This window comes from Ursus arctos, unplaced genomic scaffold (genome assembly GCF_023065955.2).
Source record: "Ursus arctos isolate Adak ecotype North America unplaced genomic scaffold, UrsArc2.0 scaffold_25, whole genome shotgun sequence".
In the NCBI taxonomy this organism is placed as follows: Eukaryota; Metazoa; Chordata; class Mammalia; order Carnivora; family Ursidae; genus Ursus; species Ursus arctos.
This window is the reverse complement of record NW_026622930.1, coordinates 24,324,104-24,350,175: the sequence shown is the minus strand read 5'-3', so window position 1 is coordinate 24,350,175 and position 26,072 is coordinate 24,324,104. Positions and strand designations below refer to the sequence as shown.

Genomic DNA, 26,072 nt, shown 5'->3' with positions numbered 1-26,072 from the left:
TTCTCCCTCTATGAAAAGGCGGGATCGCAGTAGCCGTGGGCGCCATGCAGGTGAAAGGAGACCATGCAGCCCGCTCACTTCAGGCCGTGGCCTTGAAGCGGGTCCGGAAGGTGGCAGCGCTGCAAAAGCAAGGACACCGGGCGGGGGGGGGGGGGGGCGGGGACACATGCTCCGGCGCCCAACATGCCTGCGGGGAGACCTTGAGCCTGTGAGTTGACACTCTGGCTCCGAGCTTGTCTCTGGGATAGAGCTACTCACAAGGGGCTGTTCTAAGGCTCAGAGTCGGGTAGGGGAAATGCCCTGCACCTGTAAAGTCTCCAAATCCACTCATTTCTTTCCTTCTCTCCCCTGGAATGTGAAATTTCCCGCAGAAAACATTGAACTTCTGGCTTTGGTTTATTACCGAGAAGAATCCGTGGCTTCGTACAGGCCTGGACACTCAATGAATGTTCCCTTGGTGAGGTGAGGGAGGACAAGCTGGATGGGTGCGGGGTGCTGAGTGGGTGGGGGCCAGCTGAGCAAGAGAGCAGTCGGGGGAGCAGGCAGGGGATGCAGGGTGCCCCTGACTTCGTTGGGGAGTGCTGTGGAGGAGCAGACAGGAGGTAGGGGACCATCCTTTTGCCTCACTCGGGGAGAAGGGAGGCTTGACACACCTGCCATTTGTCTGCTTGTCACCATGTGGAAACTGCCTGCCCTTCTCTTTCTAGGCCTGTTTTCTCTCTGCAGAATGAAACGCTCTGAAAGGTCCCACCCACTTAGAATTTTCTAGGATGCTCATCAGCCTCTCTCTCGGGGGGTGCTCCTGATTGTGCTTAAGGAGGCCTGGTCTTCCCGCCCATGCATAGCTTTCCGCCTGCCTCCTCTACCTCCCACCACTGCACCCTCCTTGTCAGACATGTGGGGTTCAGTTTTCACCAGGGTTTACAAGCAGGATCTGGAAGAGCCAGTCTGCAGAAGAAGTCCTGGCACTTGCTGGCTCCCGCCCCAACAGGGAGGGCAAGTGGCTTGGGGCTGGGAGACCTGCCTGACAGGTGTGGCGTGCAGGGCAGCAGGCCTGGGGACTAACACAGCCCAGCCGTCCTTGGCCAGCTGGAGGGCTGGCCAGGGGCCCGGGCTGGCCCTGGCGGCTCTAGTGGGGAGGAGAGGGTGTACCCGTGGCCCGGGCGGAAGTGGAACCTTCTGGGCTTTCCTGACGTCACCTCCCCAGCAGCGACTGATTGGCCCGGGCTTCCCTCTCCCTGGGGGGTAAGGGGGGAGGGGGGAGTCTCTGGGCAGAGTGACCCAATGCCCCAGTCCTCTGTCCGGCTCTGGCACAGGGGAGGGGGCAGGCGAGGCCAGGTTGCCCAACAGACAGATTAAGCATGTGCTTACGCACCGGCAGTAAAAGGGCACCAACAGTGCTCTGGTTTGGTTTGGTTTTTTTAAAGGGCTGATTCCTAGTATTTCAAAAATAGCAAGGAAGTAGTCATCCTGGGAAAAAAATCAGAAGTCTGTTGGACTTCCTCACACTGATTTTAAGGTTTAGAGTGATTTTTCTTTTGAGTTAGTATGTAGATGGGTTGCGGGCAGGGGAGGAAGGTACACCTCAACCTCTCAGCTCTCAGGGCTGCTTAAAGGTCTTAATCCAGCTCAGGGTAAATCAAGGATCAGAAAAGGGGTGGGGACACCAGGGGGTTGAAACGGGGGCAGCATGTGACCTCAGCCCATAGCTCTGTCCCCTAGAGGGGGAGGCCCTCCGGAGAGAAGGGAAAGCTGGGCTAGCCCCGCCACTGTGCACGGAGCGAGGTCTATGTTAGAGCAGACAGGGTCTTGGGAAACTAGGGTGTGGAATGGTGGGGGGAGCAAGGGGTGGGGTCCCGCAGGGCCCCAGAACTAGGTCTGGCAGCCTGAAATTCCAACCACTGGACCAGAGGGGGGATTTGTTCTCCCTCTGCTCACTCTGGAAATGGCAAAGCTCTTGGCCAGAAGTGGCCAAAGATGGTGGAGGGGGAGCTGGCCACCCATTTCTTGGAAGGTGGTTCCCAAGATGACAGAGAGGGGCCTCCGGCCTCTTCTCTCACAGACTGCATGTTACTCCCAATCCAAATAGCCTTCTACCCCAACCACGCACTTGACAGCAAACATTTGCTAAACACCAACTGCAAACCAGGTACTTTCCTTACAGTAGCTGATTGAACGCTCGTACCGCCCTGTGATGTGGTCACTCCATCCCTCTGCTACAGATGATGGCCATTACCCGCTCAGAGCACACGGCTGGCTGGTGGCAGCGTGAGGATGAAAACCCCACTGTCCGGCATGCTTTACTCAATACTAGAGGTCTCACCCCAGCTCTGGACCTCTGGAGGGCCAAAGCCACAAACTGCCTCCCCCACCCCCTCTGGCCAGGCCATGCTGCTCTCAGCTTCTGCCACATGAAGATGTGGGCCCTCCGATACTCATTACAGGCAAGGATACAGACAACCACCCCAAGCCCGAGAACCAGGACGTGCGACCTAATTAGCAGGCCCAAGCAAAATGAAAATGTGGGGCCCCTTGTTCAAAATTATTAAGAATTTCAAGATGGCAAGAGCAAAGCATTAAACCATCCCTTTCTAAAGTGGGGCTTGGCGTCACTGCTCAGGTCCATGCCCATGAGGCCAGTCCTGCGCAGAACCCACGTTATCCCCCCGAACAAACTCCTCCCTTAACTGGGGAAATCACATTGTCAAGTCAAGTGGGTTTGATTTCAAGGGGCCATAAGAGTACAGGCCTTGGAAAGCAGACCCTCCACTGGCCTGGAGGCCCAGCCAGTCACCCCCAGGGACTCACCACCCTAGACTCTTATCTTGCAGGTCACATGACCACACAACCAGGGATCTGCCATCAACCCAGAGCGAGTGCTGTCCTAGATGGGGTGAGGCAAGTGGCCCCCGAGGACACCTGATGGTCCACGTTATGGAGCGAAGGGGAGAGGGGGCTCTACCCTCATTCTTCTTCTGACTAATTAATCTCAGCACCTCCCCCCTTCACCTGTTCCTCAGTCCTTCATGGAGACACCCTCTCTCCTCACCTGAGTGACATTTAGTGAGCATCTAGGCCCTCTGCTGAGGCGTCAAGAAAAATACTACTAATTTCACTCTGGAACAGTCCTGGCCCCTGCTCCATCCATGTCTGTACAGGTGGTAGAGGGGGCTTCTGTCGGATGTGGTAGCAGGTGGGTGTCACGGCCTCTTCTGGCCTGGGAGGAGGCTGAGGCTCACGGTGACACGAAGAAGGTCCCATAGTGACTGAGCAGAGCAAAGAAGTCCCGATGAGTGCTTCAACTCTAGCACAAGCAGCCCCCAAACCTGCTTCCGAGAAGCCCCGTCGGACCCAGGAAAGGGCCCATAGATAGAAAAACACTATACAAAAAGCCCTCCGTCAGCCCCATGCTGGCTTCCTCCCGCTGCACCCGGTTCTGTCCCAGGGGAGTCCCTCCACCTTGTGCTTTCTCTGGCCCAAGCCCTGCTCTGAGTGTTTTGTGGGCTTTTACACATTTAATCCACCCAACAGCACTATGAATTAGGTATGATTCTCATGCCCATTTTCCTGGTGGGGAAACCAAGGGACAGAGAGGTGAAGCAAGTAAGTGGAGGAGTTGGGATACAAATCCAGGCTGTCCTGCTCCAGAATCCATGCTCTTGACCACAACACGGTTCTGAAGGCACCGTGCCTGGGTTCGAGTCCTGGCATACCAGCGGCATCACATGCTAGGTTTGTAATCTTGGGCAAGCTACTTAACCTTTCTATGTCTGGATCCTTCTTCTGTAAAATGTGGATAATAACAGCCCCCACTTTGTAGGGTTATCGTGTGGACTAAGCAGGTTAGCGTATGGCAAGCACTTCGAACAGTGCCTGGCACGTAGTAAGTGCTATGTAAATGGCGACTCCTAGTTTGACTTTTCAGAGCCCCATACTGCTTCTCCTGGACGGCTCCTCTCTTGGGGTCTGTCACTCATTAATTACCATGCCCCTCCTGGTATATTCAACCCCTCCTTCTCCACTAGCCTTCCCTATAGACATGCTTCTGTCTCAGCATCAGAGAGACTCCTCCCACCTGCCCCCTGGCTGCCAAGTTCTCTGCTTCCCTTCAGAGCCAAGACTCTGGGGCAAGCTGGGTCTTCTGCTGCCCCTGCACGGCCCACCATCGCCATCCTGCACATTCTGCGCTGGCCGGGGTCTCCAGCAACCGCCCTGCTGCCTAATCTTCCTCCTTCTCAGCCAACACCCAGCCCTTTCCCCAACTCCATCCTGCAGCATCTTCTTCGGCCGGCGGGATGCTACTTCCTGTGGCTGTCCTCCCACCTCTCCCGCTACTCACCTCCTCCCCCAGTCCTGGAAGGTGAGGGTCCCCAGTATTCCACAGACCTGTCATTCTGCCCCCTTTCCCTCAGGGACCTCATCCAAGCTCACACCTCCGATACCACCCACAAGGAACACAGCCCCTCTCAACTCCTGCCCGGACCTGTCTGCAGACTCCAGACGGGCATGTCCACCTACTCACCTGGCATCTCCCCCCAGTTGGCCCATGGCACCTCAGGCCAGTGTCCAAAAGGGACCAGACCTCTTACCCTAAACCTGCTTCCATGCTGCATGCCCTGGGCACCCAAGCTGAGGGTTAGCCCTGCCTCCTTCCTCCCTGTCTGTCCCTCCTGTACCAGAGCTCGTCTCAGCAGGAGAGCCTGCCTTCTTTCCTCCTAACACCTCTGCACCCCTCCCTACACCACAGCCCTTCCTTACTTCGGCTACATCACCTCCTGCCTGGGTCCAGCGATTGCCTTCTAGCTGGTTCCCCAGCCGTGGTTCTGTTTCCGGGCTAATCTAGTCCTCACGCTACTGCCAGAAAGATCTTTTCAAACGGCAAATCAGAAGGCATCCCTGTGCTCACATTTTTCAAAGGCCCTTTAAGATTAATTCCAAGCTCCTCAGCTTAGCTCAGGAGGCCTTGCTTGCTGGTCCCGCCTCCCCTCTCCCCACACACCAGAGAAACCAAGCCAACTCTTCGCCCTTCTCCGGTGGAACCATCATCTCCTGCCTCCTAGCCCCTCCATCCCCTTTCTCTCCTTCCTTTATAGTCCCAACCTTCTGGAAGGGGTCTTTCTCAGTGCCCCAGATGGGACAGGCCCCGTCTACGCTCCTGTGGCCCCGTGGTCAGAGCATATATTCATCCCCTCCCCCTCCCAGCAGAGGGGTGGAGGCATGAAGGGGAGAAGGCACCTAAGCCAAGCAAGTATAAGGGTAGCACCAACGCCAACATTCACTGAGAGCCTTGCCGACCTGCATTATTTGTTTTCACAGAGGGGCTGGGGGGCCAAAAGAAGAGGGTTCAACCTTTCAGACAAGCAACAACCTGGGCTCTAGGTGTCTCCTCCTCTGCCATCCTGAGGCAACAGGAACTCTGCTGCAGGAACTTGGCCTCAGTGGGGAGGAGAGAGAGCCCTGGGAAGAAGCCACTGGCAGGTGGGACGGGAGATGAAGGGATATAAGGAGGCTGCAGGCTCTGACTCAGCGGCTTCCCAGGGGGAAGGGCTTGACCTGAACCATATGGGATTAAGAAAGTTGGTGCAGGCTGTCAGAGGCCCTCCCTTTCCCCAGGGTGCTGGAGGCAGCGGACTTGGCTGGCAGACACCTGCTGACCCCTTCTGCCTCTGCGGGGGAGGGGCAAGGCTGAGCACAGGTAGGAGTCAGTTATAGGGCATGGGCTGTGCCCAAGGCTGATGAGGATGCCAGCTCCCTGAGCCTCGCTAGGGCTGGCCTTGCCTGCCCCAGCCCCAGCTGAGTTGTCCCGTTCACCCAAGTGGCATGGAGACCCTTCTGGGGCAGAACCAGGCTGAAGCCCGAGATGCTGCCTGTTGGCAGCTGGGCTGGCCCGGCAGTTTAATCCCAGGTAAGGGGGGAACTCCACGGCAGCTCTTGCTCTGGGGTCCCCAGTTCTACCCCTTTCTGCCCTATCCTGAGAAGCTCCCAGGGGCCTCTCTCTCGCCCACCCCTAAAGTGATCCTAATTCCAGGGGGCTCCCTTGCCCCTAGCTAATTGGGCATGCTTGCAACTCCGTGAGTCAGGAACGGGTGGCCTGGCCCTAGCCAGACAGAGTACTGCGGGCCTGCGGCTCCGAGCAGACGAGCAGGGGCGGGCGGTGGGGTGGGGGGGTAGTTTGTAAGAGGTGGTCACGTGACCGTCTGGGCCGAGACCCAGGGGCGCAGAGTTAATTCCTCCGCGTTCACGTGGCCGGCATTCCACAGCTGCCTCTGGCTGGGTGCTGACCGCCAGCGTCGCCCCGGCGCCCCCAGCAACCCGAACCTGTTCTCGGAGGCGGCCGGACTAACCCGGGGCCCCCGGATTTCAGAGGCCCGCCCCTCACTCCTCGCAACAAAACCCAGGTCTCCCTGGAAGGGTTTGCAGAGGGAGGTGTGGGAGCCGGGTTGGGGGTGGGGGGGGTTGGGGAGCCAGTGCGGCACCTGCAGGCATGAGAGGAGGAGGGAGGCCAGGCAGGGGCGAGGTATTTACTGCTCTCTGCTTTGGTTATCTTGTCTGGGAAATGGGGGCAATAACAGTACCTCCTATGGGTATTTTCCTGTCACGGGAGAGTGATAGCAACAAGCAGCCATCATAAAAGAGAAATAGTGTATGACAATGCCTGACCCACTGTCGGCTCCAGAGGTTACACTCGATAATGTTCCTCCCCTGCTCTTTCCTTTAGTCACAGGTTCCTGGTCTGTCACCTGGGGAAGCAATTCTGCCGGCTTCACCCAGCTGTCTGTCGTGGATCCTGGGAGAGGAAGGGGACACAGCTATTGAGGAGAAAGGCTCTGGACACTGCTGTGGATACCTGGGCTTTGTGGTCACTGCCCTGCCTCTCCCCACCCCCATTCCCTCCAGAGAACCCCCCTAAACCTCACAGGGGCTCACTTAAGGAGCCCAACATACCACAGTGATGCAGGTGCACTGTGTGAGGGCCAAAGACACACACACACACACCCTTTGTCCAGAAGCCTATGAAGAATTACAGCTAGTCCCTAGCTATGGGGTTAGGAGATACCCCAGACCCAGATTGGGGCTCTGACCCAAGTCCAGTTCCTTGCCTTGGACCTTCCTTCTTATCCTTGGCTTGTCCCAGGATCTATTCCCAGGGGATATATATTATAAACCTAAGCTGCTTTGTGCATCTAATACTAAAATATACCCCAGATAACTGCCAGCAGTTCTCCCCTTGGGAAAGGAGGACTGAAGGCCTGGAAGTGGAAGGAGACTGACCAGATTTTCACTATCTTTTCATGTGCTTTGATTATCTTTTTTTTTTTTTTAAACCATGTATATGTAATATCTTTTTTTTTTTAAGATTTATTTTATTTATCTGAGAGAGAGCACTAGAGAGAGAGAGAGAGAGCAAGCACAAATGGGGGTCAGAGGGAAAGGGAGAAGCAGGCTCTCCGTTGAGCAGAGCGCCCGATGGGGGGCTCGATCCCGGGCTCGATCCCAGGCCCCTGGGACCATGACCTGAGCTGAAGGCAGACACTTAACCAAATGAGCCACCCAGGCGTCCCTGTAATATCTTTTTAAAGATTAAAATACCCTACCGTCAGCAGAGGGAAACGGTAGAGTCAAGGATTTGGACTTTATCCTGTAGGGTAACAGGGAGCCAAGGGAGGTCTCTAAGCAAAGATGTGACCTCCTCAGATGTGCAAAAGAACTAACTGCTACGGAGCCATGGCCTGGAGCAAGAAGGGTCTGCAGGCAACAGGAGACCTGCTGGGAGGCTGGGAGACTTCTCTTGAGTCTAGCCTGGACGGGGGGCCCAACCACTGGGGGTCCACATTATGGTGCTCACAGAGAGCTAAGTGTTCCTGGACCAAACCCCAAAACTAAACACAGACTGCATACAGACTGCACAGTCTCTTATATGGGGTGGATGCACATCTGGGACCCCAACGAGACAGGACAGCCAGGCCAGGCTCAAGGGTTCATTGCCACTTCTTTTCCTCTAAAACAAGCAAGACTAACAGAGAACACAGTGGCCCATGAGGCTGATGTGCCCCAGTGGGGCAATGTGCCTGAGAAGTGAGAACCCGCGTTTGCTTCCTGCCCACCTCTCTGTCCGGTCAAAGCTGAGACAGAGGTGGGCTCATTCTTTTTTTGTTGAAGATTTAATTAATTTATTTAGAGAGGGAGAGTCTGAGGGGGGGACAGAGGGAGAGAGAGAGACAGACTCCGTGCGCTCAGCGCAGAGCCCCTCTCCTAGGGATTTCTCAACAGCCCCTCCTGTGCACATCCTTGCTCACGGGCACTGGCCAGGCTCACAGAGAGGCTCTGGAAGATGAAAGAGGGCTGAGGGTTGAGAAGTAAGCTCTGAGCCTGGATTTCCTGGGCCCTAAGGGTTGGAAGTCAGAAGCCTTTTGCATGAAACAACCCAGGAATCAAGGGATAGAGTCCAGGCTCCAGGCTGCCCTGGACTTGAATTACACAACAGGGATGGCCTCGTGTATTTAACCTCTCTGAGCTCAGTTGGCGCATCTGTAAAATGGGAGTGATCACGCCTTCCTCCTAGGCCGAGTGTGCATCTACCCCGCAGGTGGGGTGCCTCTTGTCTCCTTCGGTTCCCTCTTTGTCAGCAGGGAGAGAGGGCCGGGCAGAGCAGAGTGACAGGGAGAGAGGAGAGAAGCCCCAAACTCGCTCAAGGGAAGGCAGGAGGAGTCCTGGTTGATCTTTCTCTCTCCTATTTACTTCTGTACCCAGATGGTTGCTTCTCTGTCTAAATTATCAGAAGTTTCTGATCAGCAAGGGGGGAGGTGGCGTGAAGATCCACATCTTAAAGGTTAAGACTTCACTGGTTCAGATTCCCCTCACGTTTACAGCCAGAAACCTAGAAACTTCTGAACATCCCCATCCCCATCCCCAAGTGAAATGGCTACAAGAGACCAAGGGACAAATGCTTGTTCCTAGTCCCCCAAGAATTAGTGAAAACACTGAGCCCTCCCCCGCCAGGTGCTCACACTCCTTCGCCCATCTCATCATCACTTTTCTCATACACTGTTGGAGTAAGCCAAGTGTCCTTAATTTTTTTTTTAATAGAAAAGTCCATTAGAGCTGTTCCATAACAGGGACCTAGTCCAGGTTCTGCCACTGCGTGACCATAGGCAATTTACTCCTGCTCTCCATTCTTTGGCAGCCTCGACTTCACGAGGTGGACAGACTAGACCTAAGTTCTGAACTCAGGTTCTGTGGCTGGGCTTTAGATGTGCACAGACTCCTTTAAAAATCGAGTAACACTGGTGGCATCGCAGAAGGGAACTGGGTGGCAGAGGGGCCAATGGCACCAAAAAGTCTTTACAGGGCTCTATTCGCCTTTGCACCTTCTGAATTTTGAAGCAAAGAAATGTTTATCTATTAAAAGAAATACATAAAATGGATATTAAAAAGGAAAGAAAATGTATGCAAATCCATGTGTTTGAGGGCACCTGCACTTTCTGGGGAAGGGTCCATAATGTTTATCCGATTTTTCTACCGCGTCTCTGACCTCAGAAAGGTTTAGAAAGCACTTCACTAGATGACCGTAAGGGCATTTCCAGTTCTTGTTTCCTTGATTTGATCAAGTCTGAGAGAAAACAAAAGTGAATTTCAGTAGTCATTGTATCAGCAGGCTGGGCTGGATGCACGTGAAAATGCACCCACAAATCTTACACTTGGTAACGTGGACATGCACGCCCACGGGAGCAGAGCGGGTTCATATGCTAATGCGGGACACAGTGGCCCTCTCCTATGGCGTAGTCTTCAGAGATCAAGGTCAAAAAATGACCCCCATCTGCCCATTCTCTCAAAACTCTCCTTGCCTGATCCCGGTGCCACTAAAAGAAATATCCAGCTTGGATTAGTCGTACAAACAATACATATAAGTAAATACAATATAGATTATTAAATGTTGGCCACCTCGGGTCTGTGGGGGAAGGGACTGGGATGGATGGGAAATGGAGGACTTGGGGAGATCCATCCAGGGGCGATGAAGAAACCTAGGGTCATCCAGAGATCTCCGTCTGAATCTCTGAATCCATAAGCATCCTCACGTACAGAAGAAAAAAATGCTTCCTAGGCGTGCAATGTGGAAAGCCTTGGGGAAGGGGGAATCTAGCTTGGGGATCAAAGCAAGAGCGGTATGACAACCAGACTAGCGGCTGAATGGGTCAGAGCAGAGAGAAAGGTCACATGGTTCCAAAAAAGAGAAGGGAGAGCCGCCATTTAACAAATGGCCCCCGGCTATGGTAAACTTTAATTAACTGTGCCATTATAATTCACTTCCAGCCTGAGTTCCACCCAACCCTCGCTCTCCCTCCCACTCCCTCCCTCCTCTCCCCCAGGCCTCATCGGCGCCTTTGCTGGATGCCTCATTATTACAGCTACTGGTCTCCTGCTAATGCATCCAGCAACAAGAAGGGCTGTTCTCAGCTTCTAATGACAGGCCCCTTTCCTACCTCTGTGCACTAACGCAAGGGTCTTGTAATCCTAAAAGTTCTTGAACACAACACCACAGCAATGAAGACACGGTGGCAGGCCGCCAGCCGCGGAGGGGCCCCCAGAGACAGGTAACAGGACCAACTCCCACCCGGAGCCACCGGACTGGATTCGCAGGGTCGGCATCCGGACAGGTAATCCACACATCGAAGTTCACATGCGCAGTTCCGTGCTGTGGCGGCACCCAGGCTCCTTCGTTCAATGGTGGTTAAATTACACCCGTGACACTCTATCTCTGTATTCTCAGGCTGCTGAGCTTTACCCATTTTCAGAGTGTGTGTGCTGGGAGTGGGGGTTGGGAGCACCTCAGAGGATCTTCCAGGCGAAACATGCTTGGTTTTTATTAATGAGCTTATGAGAAAAGCCAACCCAGACCTTTAAGTGAAACGCGTGATTGGTAGCCAGGCAAGGATGGGTTTTAGAATTAACTCTTCCTACAGTCTGCTATGCATTATCACCCCCAAGTTAATTACCCCTGAGGATGAAAATAGGTTTCATGACTCATAAGCACCAATACACTTGGCAGCCGATGAAAATGCATGGACACATTTGCAGGAAGCTGACACGCATATCTATTTATATGTGGGGAGATTCTTAAAGAGGTGAGACAGGCACCTCCCATGTACCAGGATTAAGAGGCTGCAGCAGATCCATCAATTGCCAGTTATCCACACCCCCAAAACACACACACACACACACACATACACAGTCATGGTTTCCACTACTTCAATGATGGTGGTGGCGAAGCAGGAACAGAAACTAAAAGGGTGTTATTAACAGCGAGTCCCAACACCAACCCAACCTCCACACCGGTGTTCTGGGCTAACCAGTGATTTGCTTTTCCCCAAACATGCCTGCACCCATACCCACCTCCCTACCCTCCTGCTCCTGCGCCCTCTTTGATGGGAGCAGGGTGAGGCACCAAGTCTCTCCCCTTATTCGCTTAATCCTCACCTGGATGGGGACTGTCCTGGCCCAGCATGCCCCCGTCCCGGGAGTCCAGGTGTGACCAGGAATGAATTTCAGATAGGTTTTGTTTTGCTACCTTCCTCCTGTTTTCTACTGTCTTCCACTTGCCACGCACAAAGTACAAGGTCCAAGCCAGGTTTGTTTGCCTTGCCCTAGCTCTGGGAGAGCTCCAGTGTGGTTTCAGCCAAGGGGGCTCAAAGCTCTAAAGGACTATTCCAGTCCTGGTCCCCTTCCCTACCCCTCTGGACCTCACAAATGCCGCCAAAAAGTTGATTAGACAAATACTTGAATTTCTTCACCAGTGAGAAATGGGTTTTATTTGGTGTCATAAGTGACCTTTGCCTCAGGAACTGGGTTTGGCTTATTTCTCTCTTCCCCCGTTCCCCACAATCATCTTCCAACCAGCGAAGTGTCCTGCCTTAAGAAATACTTATCATAAAGGAGTGTGGGGGGTGAGTGATGAATGAGGTGGCACTGCTTTTCCAATGCATCAGCTGGAAGCTGCTGGCAACTCTCCTGGCTCAGTACATGCATTTGTTTCCCTGGTGCCCACACCCCGCCTGCCTCCACTGACAGCTCCCAGCTCTGTGGCATTTTTGCTTTATATGTGCAGTAAGTGTTATTTCTGCCACATCCAAGAGGCAAAGCATCCTAGTTTTTTTGTTTTTTGTTTTTCCCACTTGCACAAGTCACAGCTGCACTGGGGATCAGCACATACTGGAGGCCACAGGGCGAGTTCCTGACAATGCCATTTGCAGCTGGGGCGCTCAACGGGGAAAACAGAGATGCAGAAGAGTAAACAGAAATTGCTTAGTCAGCAACTGTCCCGCCCCCAAGAGGTGAATGTAAATAGCCTGGTACTGGGCGGGGGGGCAGTCAGCCAGCCCAGGGCCTTCTACAGATGCCACCTCCTCAAAGGGTTTGCAAAGGCACCAGCATTTGTGTTCTATGCTGGTAGGGAAGGTGTCCCCTGTGTTGGCACTTTGTGGCCTTCGCTCTAGAAAAACACACTTGCTGACTCGGGGCAGAATTAATATCAATTGAATTTATTACAAGTTACTAAGCTCCAAGGCACATTACAGTGTTCTGTTAACTACAGAAATGTATAAAGGACAAACAGAGCAGATTCCCCATGTCTAGCATTTCGCTCTACTGTTCAAAAGCATCCGTGCATCAATAAAGCAAAAACAAAACAACACGTGAAGATCCAACACATTCAGGTCAGTAGAAACAAACCAAAACATTTTCCCTCACAAACTTGCAACAAAAAACACCCCGCCCCCCCAACACCCCCCCTTACCATTTTGCAAACAAAACAGAAAAACAAAAAACAAAACAGAACAAAATGGAACAAAATAAAGTGAAGACTTCAACTCTTGGGGCTGTTTAGAAAGAAGCTTTCACCGTTTTATAGCATCTTTTTTTTTTTTAGGCAGCAACACTGGCCTTGGCAAAAAAAAAAAAAAAAAAAAGTCATTTTCTTTTGTGTTTTCTTTTCCTTTCAGAGAGTGCATAACATTTACAAAAATACACACCAGCAGCAGTCGTTGCTAAGGGCTATTAATTCTGTACCTAGGCAAACACTCTGCCACCAAATAAATGCTAACGAAATGATGCAAATGACCAACCAATAGTATACTGCTTAACACAAACCAGCTTATCCTTCAAATGAAGAAGTTACATACCTTTTGTTTCAAAATATAGAAACATACGACGAAAATAATGTCTATACATAAGACTAACTTTTTGCAGTTTGTTATATTCACAATTCTACATCTCGGGGGGGAGGGGAGGGAGGGTCGCTGTGGGTGGGGGTGGGGCCCTCTGGATCGGAGAGGAGCTGGTCAGGGGCAGAGAAGGTGGCTGTCTCCTGGTTCAAGGGTCTCTCTCCTTTTTCACTTTAACATCTCCAGCTAAGATCGTCGCGATTTCGCCCTGCATGAAGGCCCAAGGTACATTCGACCCAACCAGGGGGCATTTCTCTCCGCTGGGGCAGTACACCTCGCCGGTGGCCCCCTGGGCCTTGATACTCTCTCTAGAGCAAGGGAAACAGAATTTGTGGCTGGGGACGGATGGGCACTGAACGAAATGCGTGTCCTCCAAACGTTCGTGGCAAATGGTACAGCAGAGGGGCCCGCTGTTGGCCATAGGGGAATCCGGAATGTTTTGGGGGTGCACTTGGTCCATGCCCGGGTGGGTGCTAGGCGGCGGGGGCGCCACCTGTAAATTCAGGTCCCCGTTCCGTGATGCCAAGCGGCGCTGCCCAGGCACGGAGGCCGGTGACACCGGGCTGCTGCTGTTGCGCCTCGCGGACGCAGTGGTGGAGTGCACGGAACTGCCGTCCTTGGGCGAGTGCGCCGTGCCCAGAGTGTCTGCCACCGACATGAGGGCGGCCATGGGGGACGGACCGTTCTGAGGGGCTGACTCGGGCGGGGTGGTCCGGTTGGAATGGGGTCCCAGGGGCGGAGGCGGCGGGGGCGGACCCCCGGCGGCATGCCCCGGCGCCGCAAAGCCCCCGGCCGACATGGTGAGCTTTAGTGCCTCGCTCTGGTTCGCCATCCACTGCTGCCTCTGCTGCTCCTCGCCCAGTTTGAGGGCGCCCTCGGCGGAGTCCGGGGGCTCGGGGGACGCCTTCCTCTTGCGAAGACTGGCGGCTGTGCCCCGGCCCGAAGGGGTGGCCGGCGGCAGGGCCCCGGTGCCCGGGGGGGCGCTGGGGGCGCGGCTTAGACTCACCAGCGCCGTGGGCAACATGGGGCAGCTGGCGTCCAGGTAGGGCTGGGGCAGCATGTCGGCGCCGGGCACGCCCTCCTTGAAGAAGCGCACGGCCTCGGGCAGCAGGTCTCCAAGGAGGCGCCAGTCCCCAGAGCCGTGCTTCTTCTCGTACTCCAGATACTTGAAGCCGGAGGAGAGACCCCGACCGAAGTCCTTCATACAGTCCTGGTACATCTGCTTGGCCACACCAGATGCGCTGGAGTACACGTTGCCTGAGCCCGTGGGGTACTCAATGAACAGCTTCAACTCGTAGTCCATGCCGGGCTTGGAGACAGCATCGAAGGCGAAGACGCGGCCCAGCAGCGAGTGGTCCTTCTTGAAACGCACCTCGTAGGGCGTGCAGCCAGCCAGCGTGAGCAGCGTGTCGCGGACCATCTTGGGCTTGTTGGCCCACTCCTCCGCGCGGTTGCGCAGGCTCTCGCTCAGCTCGGCCAGGGCCTCGGCGTTCCGCTGCTTCTCCTTCAGCTCGCGCTCCTGGTCTGTGCTCGAGACCGAGCCGGGCCTTTTGCCGCCAGCACCCACTCCCACCTCCGCCACTGACGACGAGGTCGAAGACGACGCAGAGGACGACGCGGTTGATACGCCCGGGGCGCCCCCAAGACAAGCGGGGCCCCCGGGTGCCCCTGGGGGCGCGGGCGTCGGGGGCCCACGGCTGCCTAGGCCGTGGGGCGGCGGTGGGGGCAGCACGGCGGCACTGGCCGGGCCGTTAAGTAGCGTCTGCGGCAGCAGGTTGGGGGGCACCGTGAGCTGGGGGCCTCCACCACCCCCCGGGTTGGGCAGCCCCGTCACTAGCCCACCGTGCGTCCCGCGCCGAGACGCCACCGACGCCGCGGCTGAAGATGAGTTGGGGCTCTGGCGGTTCAGCTCCGGGGGTCCCTCTTCCTGTGTCGGCTTCGGGAAGCCATTGGGGCCCCCCAGGCCGTTGGGTAGCCGCGCGGCGTGACTGCTGCTTCCCAGGCTCACCGGCGGTGGCGGGTACTCGAAGCGGCTGCGCTGCTCCACCGCGGCGGCGGCAGCGGCGGCGGCAGCGGCGGCAGCGCTCAGGCCATAGCGCTCCAGGCCGGACGGGGCCGCCAGCACAGCAGGCTTGCTGGAACCATCGACGTGGTTGAGCTGTTGTTGTTGCTGCTGCTGCTGCTGCTGCTGTTGCTGCTGCTGCTGCTGTTGTTGCTGCTGCTGTGCGGCGGCGGCTGCCGCCGCTGCTGCAGCCGCCGCCTCCTTAGCCGACAGGGCCACCGTCTTGACCCCGACGGGCGGCGGCGGCCCGGGGGAGCGGCCGTCTTGAAAGCAGCCGTGCGCCCGCTTCAGCTGGCGCGCGGTCTCGATCACGAACTCGATGCGATCGGCGCCCTCGTAGTTGACGCAACCGCGGCATACGGGTTCCGAGAAGTCCCAGATCATGGCCCAGGGCATGCGGGGCAGGTCGCACAGGTAGCAAGACTGTCTCCGGGACGAGGACACCTGCGCCGCCGACATGATGCCGGCCCTGGGGAAGGTAGGCCCCCGCCCAGGCTGTCTCCGCGGCGCCTTCTCCTCCGGGAGGACTGGCCGGCTGGGGAGGGAGTCCGGCTGCGGGGGAGGAAGGGGGGGCGAGAAAGTTCTGCCCCAGAGGCTGGAGGGAGCGCGAGTCTCCACCGCCGGCGCAGCGCCTCTCCGCGGGGGCTCCACCGCCGGGGCGGCGGACGAGTTCAGCCCGCTCCTCGCCCCCACCTCCTACTGCGGCTGTGTCGTCGGGAGGGGAGCTCAGGCGCCTTCTTCCTGGTGCCGCGGACCTGGGCTGGAAGCTCCGGGCCCGAGGGGAGGGGGCGAGGGTGCCGGGTGCTGGCCGCCGTTGGCTCTTGGCCCCCTCCCCGAAGTGGCTGGTGCTTGGAAGCTCGAAAGGGGCTGTCTCTTCCTCTCCCCTGGGGGCCCCCCTACGAGCTGCGTCCTCTCCCCGCCAGGCTCCCTGGGGCGAAGGCTAGAGGGTTCAGTGCCACCCGGTGCCCAGGTCCAATCTTGCTGAAGTCGCCGCTTCCCCGGAGGGCCGGGGGTTGGGAGGGGGTGGCAGCCGAGAGGAGCTTCTGCCCTCCGCAGCGTCGGCCGTTCCGCTGGCGGCGGCTGGGTTTGCACGGCCGGAGGGAGCCGCCGCGACCACTGCTTCCAGGACGCACGAGAGCAGAGCAGAGGAGCGCACGCACGCAGGCTCCCGCCGCCCCCAGGCCTGGCCGGCGCCCGGGCCGCCGCGGCTGGCGGCGCTCACGTTGGCTGCAGGGCGCTCGCGCGGCGCCTCGGCCCGGGTCGCATCCCTTCCCGCTCGCACTCGCCCGGAATGTGGGGTTGTGATTGTTACTCTACGTTCCGGAGGCGCGTCTCGGCGCTCCCGCTCGCGCTGCGGCTCGCGCTGTCCCCGGCTTGGCCGCGCGGGATGCCGCCCGGGCGGAGCGCTGACGTCACCGCCATGCTCTGCACCAGTTCTCCCCCCTCCCTCCCCTTTACACTTCCTCTGTCTGTGGAGCCCACTTGTTGCTCGGGAAAGGCGCATGCGCGGCAGGGCGCCCAGATTCCTCCCAGTCGGCCCCGCCTCCGCGCCTCCGCCTTCCCCTCCCCCCTCACCGTGTGTGTACAACAGCTGAGGCCCGGCGAGCTAATGCTGGACGTCCTGGGCTGGGGGGTGGAAATTAAACAGACGATGACCTTTCCTTTCCCCGCCCGGTTTTCCCAAGTAAAAACGCATTTAAAAACCACAAGCGTCATTTCCGATCTCGCTCCCCACCCCACCCCAAGCAGTACATTTAAATGTCCAGTTTCAAGATTTTCGTTGCGAATTTCATAGAGGGAATTACTCATTTCGTCTGTAATCAAACCTCCTCCCTCCCTGCCCCCCGCCCCCCGGTATGGATGTTGCATTCCTTGCTACCACTGATGCCAGAGCACCTGCAAAATTAGCTGTTTTCCATTTGCCCAGAAACTGCCTTTTCGATTTGTTTTTGTGCTCTGGTCTAGGAACCTGAGTTTCAACGACAGAGCTAAATGAATTCAGGGTGAGCTACTCCTCCCCCCAGTCGCACTCTAAAAATTTTGGCTGCATGTCTAAAGAAGCTACGAGCACCCGGAGGCCTTTAAGGAAAAACAGTCTACTGGCTGCGCACAGCTGCAGTTGGGGGCAGGGAGGGAGAAGGTGCTGGAGAGGCCAAACAGGTGAGTGGTTTTTCCGGGTTTGATAAAAGAAGGTGGGGCAGCATTTAATGATATTGCTATCTCTTTATAAAGCTGGGTGGCAGCTTTCAAAAATTATTCCTCACGTGCTGTGATTTCATTCCGTGGTGCCCCAGAAGGCTGAGCAAGGCCATGATTTCTTTTCCGTTAGGGGACCACAGCTAATCATATTGCTTATGGTGGAACAGATACGCTGGTCATAGCTGTAGTAACGGCAGTTCGACTGATTCTTGTATGTACTGGGTCTCCTCCCCCCACCGCCATGAAAATTGAGATAATGCTGGGGAAGGCTGGAGGAGGGGAAGCAATATAATCGCATTTCAGGTTCTGGAGTTTGGTGGACCAGGTTGGAATATCTTCTCTATCACTTACCGGCTTTGTGACCTCGATGTAGTTACTTTCTTTCGCATTCTCTCTGTTCTCCATCTGTAAAATGGGATCATATCTCGCAACTTACTAGAATTGTTTGAGATTTCACTTTGTTTCTTGTCATAATAGGAGGTAACTCACCGAACTGCAGTGAGCCAGACACTACTAGGTGATTTTCTTGCATCATCATTAAACTCTCAATATTATCTACAAGGTAGATTCTATCATGAACTCTGTTTTACAGGCTCACAAAATAGAGGTTAAATAACTTGCCCAAGGTCACATGGCCATTAGAGATGGAGCTGGGATCTGAATGCAGTAAATCTGGTTTGAGAGGTAGCTGTGACAAGCTCAGGTTCTCAAAGGTAGTTCGTAGTGCTCAAAATTTCCATCAGTCCCCCCATTCTTCTGTTACATACAATCTCATGTAAAGTGCTATGCAAATACGCCTTTAGAACCATCCCCCATCCTTCCCTTTCCAAACAGGTTGTGCCAGTGGGTTCTTACACATACAGAAGTTTTGGATCTGTCACTGCCACAGACTAAAACAAATACAGCGTGGGGTGTGTGGAGCATACTGTCAGGCCCACAGGAAGAGGACAGTAAGTGTTGGTTATTATAAGTATTGATATTAACGTTGGTACTGTTGCTAGTTAAGGTGTGAAACTCCCTTGTAAATTGCATAAAATGTAAATTGCATAAAATGTAAGGATCGGCACTCTCATCACTATTACCTACTAATTGTAATAAAGTTCAGTTGAAAAAACAAGAAGTATTTCTTTTCATTTTGACACTTGACCTTCAGAGCCTGTTCTCCCATCCAGCACTCCTCAGCACGCGGTTCTCCCACTCATTCTGGGGTCATAGGTGCAGAGGAAAGGGAGGTTTAAGGATAGGGAGAGAGGGGGAAGGAAGAGCCCTAGGGAGCCCCTCTTTCATCTCAGAGCAGCCAGATTTCTGTTATTGCAAAAAAGTGAGCTCACTGTGCACCCCCCAACAATAATAAACTTTCCCTGGCCGACTGGCTCCCAGCAGTGATTGCTCTGTAAAGAGCTGCCTGGAGCATTGCCTCACCCTTCCAAACGTCAGCCCTCCCCACACCACAGCTACCCTGGAGTGAGTCAAAACAGAGGGCTGGGAAATGGAGTGACATCCCCACCAGCCCATGGCTCCAGGCTCATTAGCTTTGGCTAGGCTGCTTCACCCATTTCTTTACATTAATATTTATTCAGCCCATCCCTTTATTAAACCAAAAATACTGAGGAACAGCAGCCTATTCCCAACCATCTAGCCAGGCTGCTAGAGAAAGCAAGTTGGGAGTCTATGTCACAGTGTTATGTTTGGTATGCGCGCACATATGTCTCCATCTCCCTGTCTGTCTCTGTCTTCGCTGTTACTAAAGGAGAGATATATATACACATACATGCCGGGTGTCTTCAGACACACTGAGTTAGAAATAAACATGCATTTAAACAAACTTCCATTACGGTCTCATAATACTTTTAAAAAGCATAGCTCTCTTGATTCCCTTCCCCCCTCCAAGAATCACCATCGTTTATGGTGATCAGTTTTGTCCTAACTGCTTGTCTGAGATGTCGGCGTTTGGGGATGTCAGGGACTGTGAGAGGCAAGAACATCAATGTTTTGGAGGTAGATTTTCCCCTCAAGGCGAATCTCATATGACAATACCGTGTCCACAATATGAGAAGGAAGGAAGTGGGGAGTGTTCAGCCTAAGGCATCAGGTGGAGAGCTTCTGCTTCTTCTTCGAGGTGGGGTCTGGGAGACAAGCAAAGCCCGAGGTTCAACCAGGTTCAAGGGGGAATCGCCTCAAGTCCTCCCAAAATGCCCTTCCTGAGGTGATGTCTCCCTCCAGCTTGCCATCTGAGCTGGCACCCTCAGAGAACCCGTCCACCCCCCCAAACTGGAGCAAAAGGTCAGCTCTCCTCTTGGCCTTTCCAGAGGCTACAGCACAACCCTAAGGGTGAGAAGGTCGCACGCAGGGTGTCCACGCACTTCTAAGCTCCTGCAGTCTCCCTTCTGATCCCCGAGCCGGTTTGTGGCAGAGATGGGTCGGGCTGGGGGCTCTTCGGCCAGGCATCCCTGCAGCCAACTAGCTCGGCCTTCGAAGAGGCCCCGGCTGAACCTCGCGTCACCCCTGCTGCAGAAGCCGCACGGCCAAGCGCTCTGGCAGGAGAAAGGCCTTTTTTGGTAACGCTGCGCCTGGCGGTAAGCAGGACCCCGTGAAAACAAACGTCTGGGTTGGGCCCTCCTCCGGCCTCTCCAAGGTCCCCCATCCCCGCGAGCCAGGATCCCCCCCGCCTCGCCCGCCCCGGGCTCTAAGGGTGGGAGAATCGGTCGGCACGGTAATTTACACATTTGCTCCCGGGCGGGTTCTGTGGCGGAAGTATTGGCCTTTTCCTAAAGTATTAATTCTGGTATTTAAAAAAAAAAAGTATTAACTTAGGCCAGGGCGTAGGGTTACGCAAGAGCCACTCGAGCGTGAAAGCCCAGGAACAACGTGATTCGCTGAGAACCCCTGGGGAGGGGAGGCTGCGCCGCCAGCCAGGACCTGCCCAGCCTGCGGCGCGCGGGCAGCCCGAGCAAAACTGGGTGGAAGGAAAAGGAGGACGTAGTGGTTGGTGCTGGCACAGCGGCCACAGCGAGCGATCAGATCTCTGACTGCTTTCTTCCTGAAGGGGCGGGGAGCAGGGAAGGGAAGAAAGGCAGAGGGAGTCGCGTCTGGTTCCTGCCTCCTCCCCGCTTCCTCTTTGCCAGCGTGCCAGGGCACGGGGGAGCCTAGCGCTGTCCTCAGCAAAAGCTGGTGTGTGTGTGTATGTGTGTGTGTGTGTGTTTAGGTCCAAAAATAAAGAAACCCTGGAATGAGCCTCCTAGGGACCTGGCCCAGAGGGGAAAAAAGGGGAAGCGCCAGACAAGGGTGCTATTCACTGACCCGCTTGAGTTAAACGCCCGCACCCCAAGAAGGGGAGTAGCTGAGAATGAGGGCTTGGAGAGCGAGGGTGAGCGGAGAGCTCGGCGGGGCAGCTGCCAAGGCCACGGGCGCGCAGATCCTGGACCCTCCACCCGGCCCCGGGTGCGCATGGGCCTCAGCAGGGAGCAGGAGCGCCAGTGGGTTCCCACCCGCCCGCACCCGGGCTGGGGATTTCCACTGCCCGGCTTCGGAGACCCGTCGCCGCCGCCGCTTTCCTGCTGGGGGCCGCCAGTAGGCGGGGCCTCAGAGCGGGAAGCCCTCCCTGAGGCCTCCCAGTCCCACGGTCAAGTCTGGTTCAGACAGGCAGCCATCGCTGCTGTCACGGGTTGGGCTGGATGGCCACGATCTGCAAATATGTTGACTTGCCTGAGCGGGGCGGTCAAACCCTAACTCGGGAGAGGGAGGGGAAAGAGGGCGCTTACATTGCACATATTTACATTATGTTGTTCAACTTGGACTTGGCTGACCCTAAATAGCTGTCTGACCTTGAGCAAATCACTTGAACTTCGGTTTCTTAGTCTGTAAAATGGGAGTAATTTCACTGCCTCCTTTGCCCGCCTCCTCGGTGGTATGGAAAATGCAGTATTATAATGGGCTTCATAAAATGTAAGAGATACGAACAATAAAATGACCAACATTTGTCTGGGGCCCTGAAGTGCATTCCCAGACATTATCTCACCGATCCCCACAGCGGCCCCAGGAGGTAGGTGTTACTTTCATCACCCTCCTGTATAGGTGAGGACAGCAGGCCCAGAGCTAGTTCGGAATTACTGGAAACCAGGTTCTCTTGGCTTTAAACCCAGCATTCCTTATTCTGTCCCACCAGTTGCTAGCTTTTTTGGGGGGTGTGGGGGTGTGGGGGGAGTCCCCAGATGCCTCTAAGAAACTGCAAGAAAGTAAAATGCCTCTCCCCGCAGGACTTTGCAGGTTAAGAATGTCACTGCTGTCCCCATAGATGCAAAATGATGCACAAATTAATACCACTAATTTGGGAGGTAAAATCAGTCGCTGGTCAGCTTTGAGCAAAATGGTGTAACCATGCTTCCTGGCATCCCCTGAGACTTTTTTTTCTCTCTCTCTTTCTCTCTCTGGGTTTTCTAGGCAGGGGTGATGGAGGAGAATGTGAAGCTCTAAAACACAACGAAGTGTTAGGAACCTTACTGAATATTCCTTACCTACCGTTACAAGGAGGACAGCTGCGTTGTAAGTGTCCACCGCTGAGAGGGACCCCAGGCTGAGTAATGAAGGGGAAGGAGGAGACTGGAGAGGGTGATTTTATGGTGGAAGGAACCTCCTTCCAGACCCACAAGCCATCTCATACAAGAAACAACCCTTTATTCTCACCTAATTCAGGTAACACTGACTGTGCACACCCACCCAACCTGTACTGTCCTATCTTTGGGCTAGAGGTTGCTTCATGATTCTGGCTGCTGCCCTCAAAACACGTCTGGCCCGGGGGCGCCTGGGTGACTCAGTCGGGTTAAGTGTCCTACTCTTGATTTCAGCTTGCGTCGTGTTCCTGGGGTCATGATCTTGGGATCATGTGGGATCGAGCCCCTGGAGGGGGGCGCTCTGCGCTCAACAGCGATTCCGCTTAGGATTCTCTCTTTTCCTACCCCACTCCTAGTAAGTAAATAAATCTTAATACAAAAACAAAAAACAAACAACCGACAACAAAAAGAACCCCACCTCTAGCCCAGGAGAGGTCTACACCCCTTGACAACCAAACCTGGCCTAGGCATCACTGGAGACAGAAATCGAGGGAGCGAGGGGTCCCCCCAACCCTGATCCATCTAGAGGACCACCGTACTCTCATGCTTGAATTTCCCTCTCTGGCCAGACCCAGAGGATCCCAGCCTGACACGTCCCCAGCGGGTGTGACACTATTCTCATCACTTACTTTTGTTTCAAAGCTGAAACTGGGCCACCAGATGGCCTGGTGGGCTCCCATTCTCCAGCTCCTTGCGCCCTTCCATTTGCCGTTAGTTCCGTTATTCAACTATTCTGTTAGAGCTCACTTTCTCTCTCAGTCCTGGGGATCTAATGATGATCCAAGTCCGATTGGCTCCAGCCCCAAATCTAGAAACCTCCATTTCCTCCAAGATGTCCTGGTTTCCTGAGGTCATAGCGTAAAAGTCCTCAGAGGCAGTGCTTGTACACCACTGCCCCGGCCTCATGACTGACTTAGAGCATTCTATTTCTTCTTTCTGGGCCTCAGGGGCCTCACCCATTGAGTGTGAGTGTTGATGTTAAAATTTGTTCTCCCTGCTTCAGGGGCTCCCTATGAAATTCTGTATGTTAAGGCATAGGGCTATAGAAAGGTGAGTCGTTGTCCCCAATCTCTTTTCCAGCTCTAAGCCCTTCTCAGAAAAATAGCTGGAAATCAATGGAGGCCTGATGCTAAGGTCTGCCCACCCTCTTCACCCTGGCCCTGGAAGATTTCCTTCTGGGGTGGCCAGCCTGGCATCTCTGTTCTTCGGGCAGACATTAAGCAGTGACTGCCCCTCTAAGAGCCAGAGTGAGAAAGCAGGAGGTCAGGCTGTCTTCTCTCATCTTTCCTAGAGGGACGCGGATCTCCCATCCCCAAATCCCTGGTGTGCTGAAGCTTGGAGCGGTTGGATTTATTTGGGGTTTTTACTTTTTTGTTTTGGTCAATTTGGAAAGAAAAGAGGCAATGACCTCTTCTTTAAAAAACAAAACTAGGCAGGAAGTGTGCTGGGCCTGAGTGGCAGGGACTAAGGGTGTAATTACAGGGTTTTGTTCAGCATTTTCGTGTAATTAAATCCAAAGGAAAGCGAGCCTGGCCCAGGCTTCTTGGATGCAGGGTGGACAAGAGGGGTGTGTGTGTGTGGGGGGGGGGTGCCTGCGCAAGTGCGCGTCTGTGTTGGGGTGGGGAGGAGAGGCAGGAGGTGAGAGGTAGAGTTGTTTTTCAAGCTGAACAGAAGGGGGTTTCTTGCCTTTATTAATATTTTTACATTTCTTTCCAAAATGCAGCCGATTATTCACCTTGTATTCGGTGCCACCGCACTCTCCTTAGTGACATTTCCCAGCCGTGCACAGCCTTCTCGGCACCGATTTCTCTTCACCCGGAGACTCTCCCCCATCCCCACTTTCTCATATTGCTGCTTTCTGCCTGGATGCCCACACCATAAACCCACTGCAAAATCCACGGCCAGCTTTCTTGCCTACAGTTTCGGTACCAGCGACCTCCGATGCAGGCAAATCATCCTTCCTTTTGTTTTGAACATCTTCTGGCTTTCCCTATTCCACTTTGCAATACTTCCTACCACCACGGGCTCCGCCCAGCCTTCCCGGCGGCTGCCTCGGTTTCCCCTGGCCAGACGCACAAGAGCCCGTGGTCTGCAACGCCCCGGGCACCCTCCCCTGGCCTCCTGCTCCCTGAGGCCTCGGTGTCCCTCCGACATTTCCTGGACATTGTGAACTGGCAGCAAGAATGGATTCACTGTCTGCTCACATTCTTAAGGGCAGGAAACCTGACCCACCCCAAAACCACGCGCTCCAGAGGAAGGGCACTTGCGTTTTCCGGGAGGGCGGGCCTCTTCGAGAGTTAGCTAGGCTGGCCTCTGCACCCCCTCCTCTCCTCCACGCCCCCCTCACCTCCCCCCGCCCCCGCGGCCACCACGCCCCAAGATTACCCCCTCAATTTACGCCCCCTTCACCTACTCTTCCCAGGAACAGATTGTTTATCAGAATGGGCAGCCAAGAAACCTACTCCTGTTTCTGGCCTCTGCCAGAGATTAATCACACTTGGGAAAGGCACAAAACTTGACTGTGTTGGAGCCGGGGTGTGTGTGTGTGTGTGTGTGTGTGTGTGTGTGTGTGTGTGTAGGGGTGGGGGGGCGGTAGTTAAAAGAAAAGACCAATAATTTTGATATTTGACAAGCCGATCAAATGGGTGCTACCTTTCCCCTGCTTTCTTTTAGGAAGTCAGTACAGAGGACTGAATTGCATTTCAGCCCCACCCCTTCTACACCCCCCCCCACCCTCGCCCCCTATATTCCCCCTCCTCTAAGTCTTGGTGTTTGATGCTTTAATAGTACTGACTGGCTTTTAATTCTGATTAACATTCTCAGCTGGTGTGTGTGTGTGTGTGTGTGTGTGTGTGTGTGTGTGTGTGTGTCGGGGGCTGGAAAGACACATTCACAAACCTGACCGCCTGACAAATCCCCCCTTTTCATCCTTCTCTTTGAAATGACATCAAGATGGACTGGGGAGGGGGGATGCAGAGAGGAGGCACGGAAAAAAAGAGGGAGGGGGAAGCAATTTATGTGCTTTTCTAAGGCAGCTAGTAAAATTCCTAAGGGAGAACAAATGCCAAAATTGACTGTCTTGGTGTATTTTAGACCCACTCGTTGGGGTGAATCATGTCAGGGCTTTGCACTGGACCTGGAAGCCTGCGACAGGCACACAGAACATCCGGTGGCCCGGAGGTGCCCTTCTGAAAGAAGCAAGAGATAGGTATTTGCTCTCGCCAGATTCCTTTCCATCAGGATTTTTTTTTTCTCTAATTCACTGCAAGATGGATTTAAAAAAAACTGGGGCTGATAAAGAAAAACCAAGGATAGAAAACGCCCCATAAAACATGGCCCCCAAAGGGAAGGTGCAAAACCCATTTGATCCAAGATATAGATATCTCCACCCTGGATTTTTTTCCCTTTGCTTTACAACTCTGCAGACATCAGGTTAGCAAAAGGTAATAAATAGTCCTTGCACAGCAGGGTCTGGACTAGTGAAAACAGTTTACTGAAATTAATGGGCCTCGCTTGAACCAAAACCTCCACTTTGGAATTAATGCCAGACATAGTTTTCCTGAACTCTATCCAACCGCCTAAGCGGCAGACAATTTTCGTTCTATTTGTACTGGAAAATAAAGCCCGGGCCCTTGATCTCAGTGTAGATTATAATTAAAAAAAAAATATTCAGCACAGTGAACACTATGCCAATTTCCAGTTTCTGCTAGCAGAAGCCCTTGTGTTCTGCGTGACGGTCAGAAGTTATCTGGTAAACTTTCCATTGAAAACCACCTCCGAACTCCCTCCCCATCGGTGGCCTCAGAGCTTTCACCGTGACACCCGAGAGATTCAAGGAAAGCTCCAGAAACAGGCTCAGTTCTCAATAACAACCCTCTTCCCCAGGGCTCTTGGAAAGGCTGGATCTGAACAACGCTGCCTGCATGACCTCCATTTTCCACCCTAAACGAAGCTCCAAAGCACCCAACCGAAACCCACCCCTAC

General features: G+C 54.5%; 1 protein-coding gene across 4 annotated transcripts in view; it reads right to left on the bottom strand.

The window, feature by feature from the left end:
* The window catches only part of IRF2BPL (interferon regulatory factor 2 binding protein like), a 52,976-nt gene extending 36,290 nt beyond the window's left edge, over window positions 1-16,686 (bottom strand). For all 4 annotated transcript variants that reach the window (XM_057318583.1, XM_057318580.1, XM_057318582.1 and 1 more), the window contains exon 1: window positions 11,476-16,686. In XM_057318583.1, the coding sequence (XP_057174566.1) occupies window positions 13,366-15,738 (2,373 nt within the window). In that variant the 5' untranslated portion in view covers window positions 15,739-16,686 and the 3' untranslated portion in view covers window positions 11,476-13,365. The remainder of the gene's footprint in view (window positions 1-11,475) is intronic.
* Between the last annotated feature and the right edge of the window lie 9,386 nt (window positions 16,687-26,072).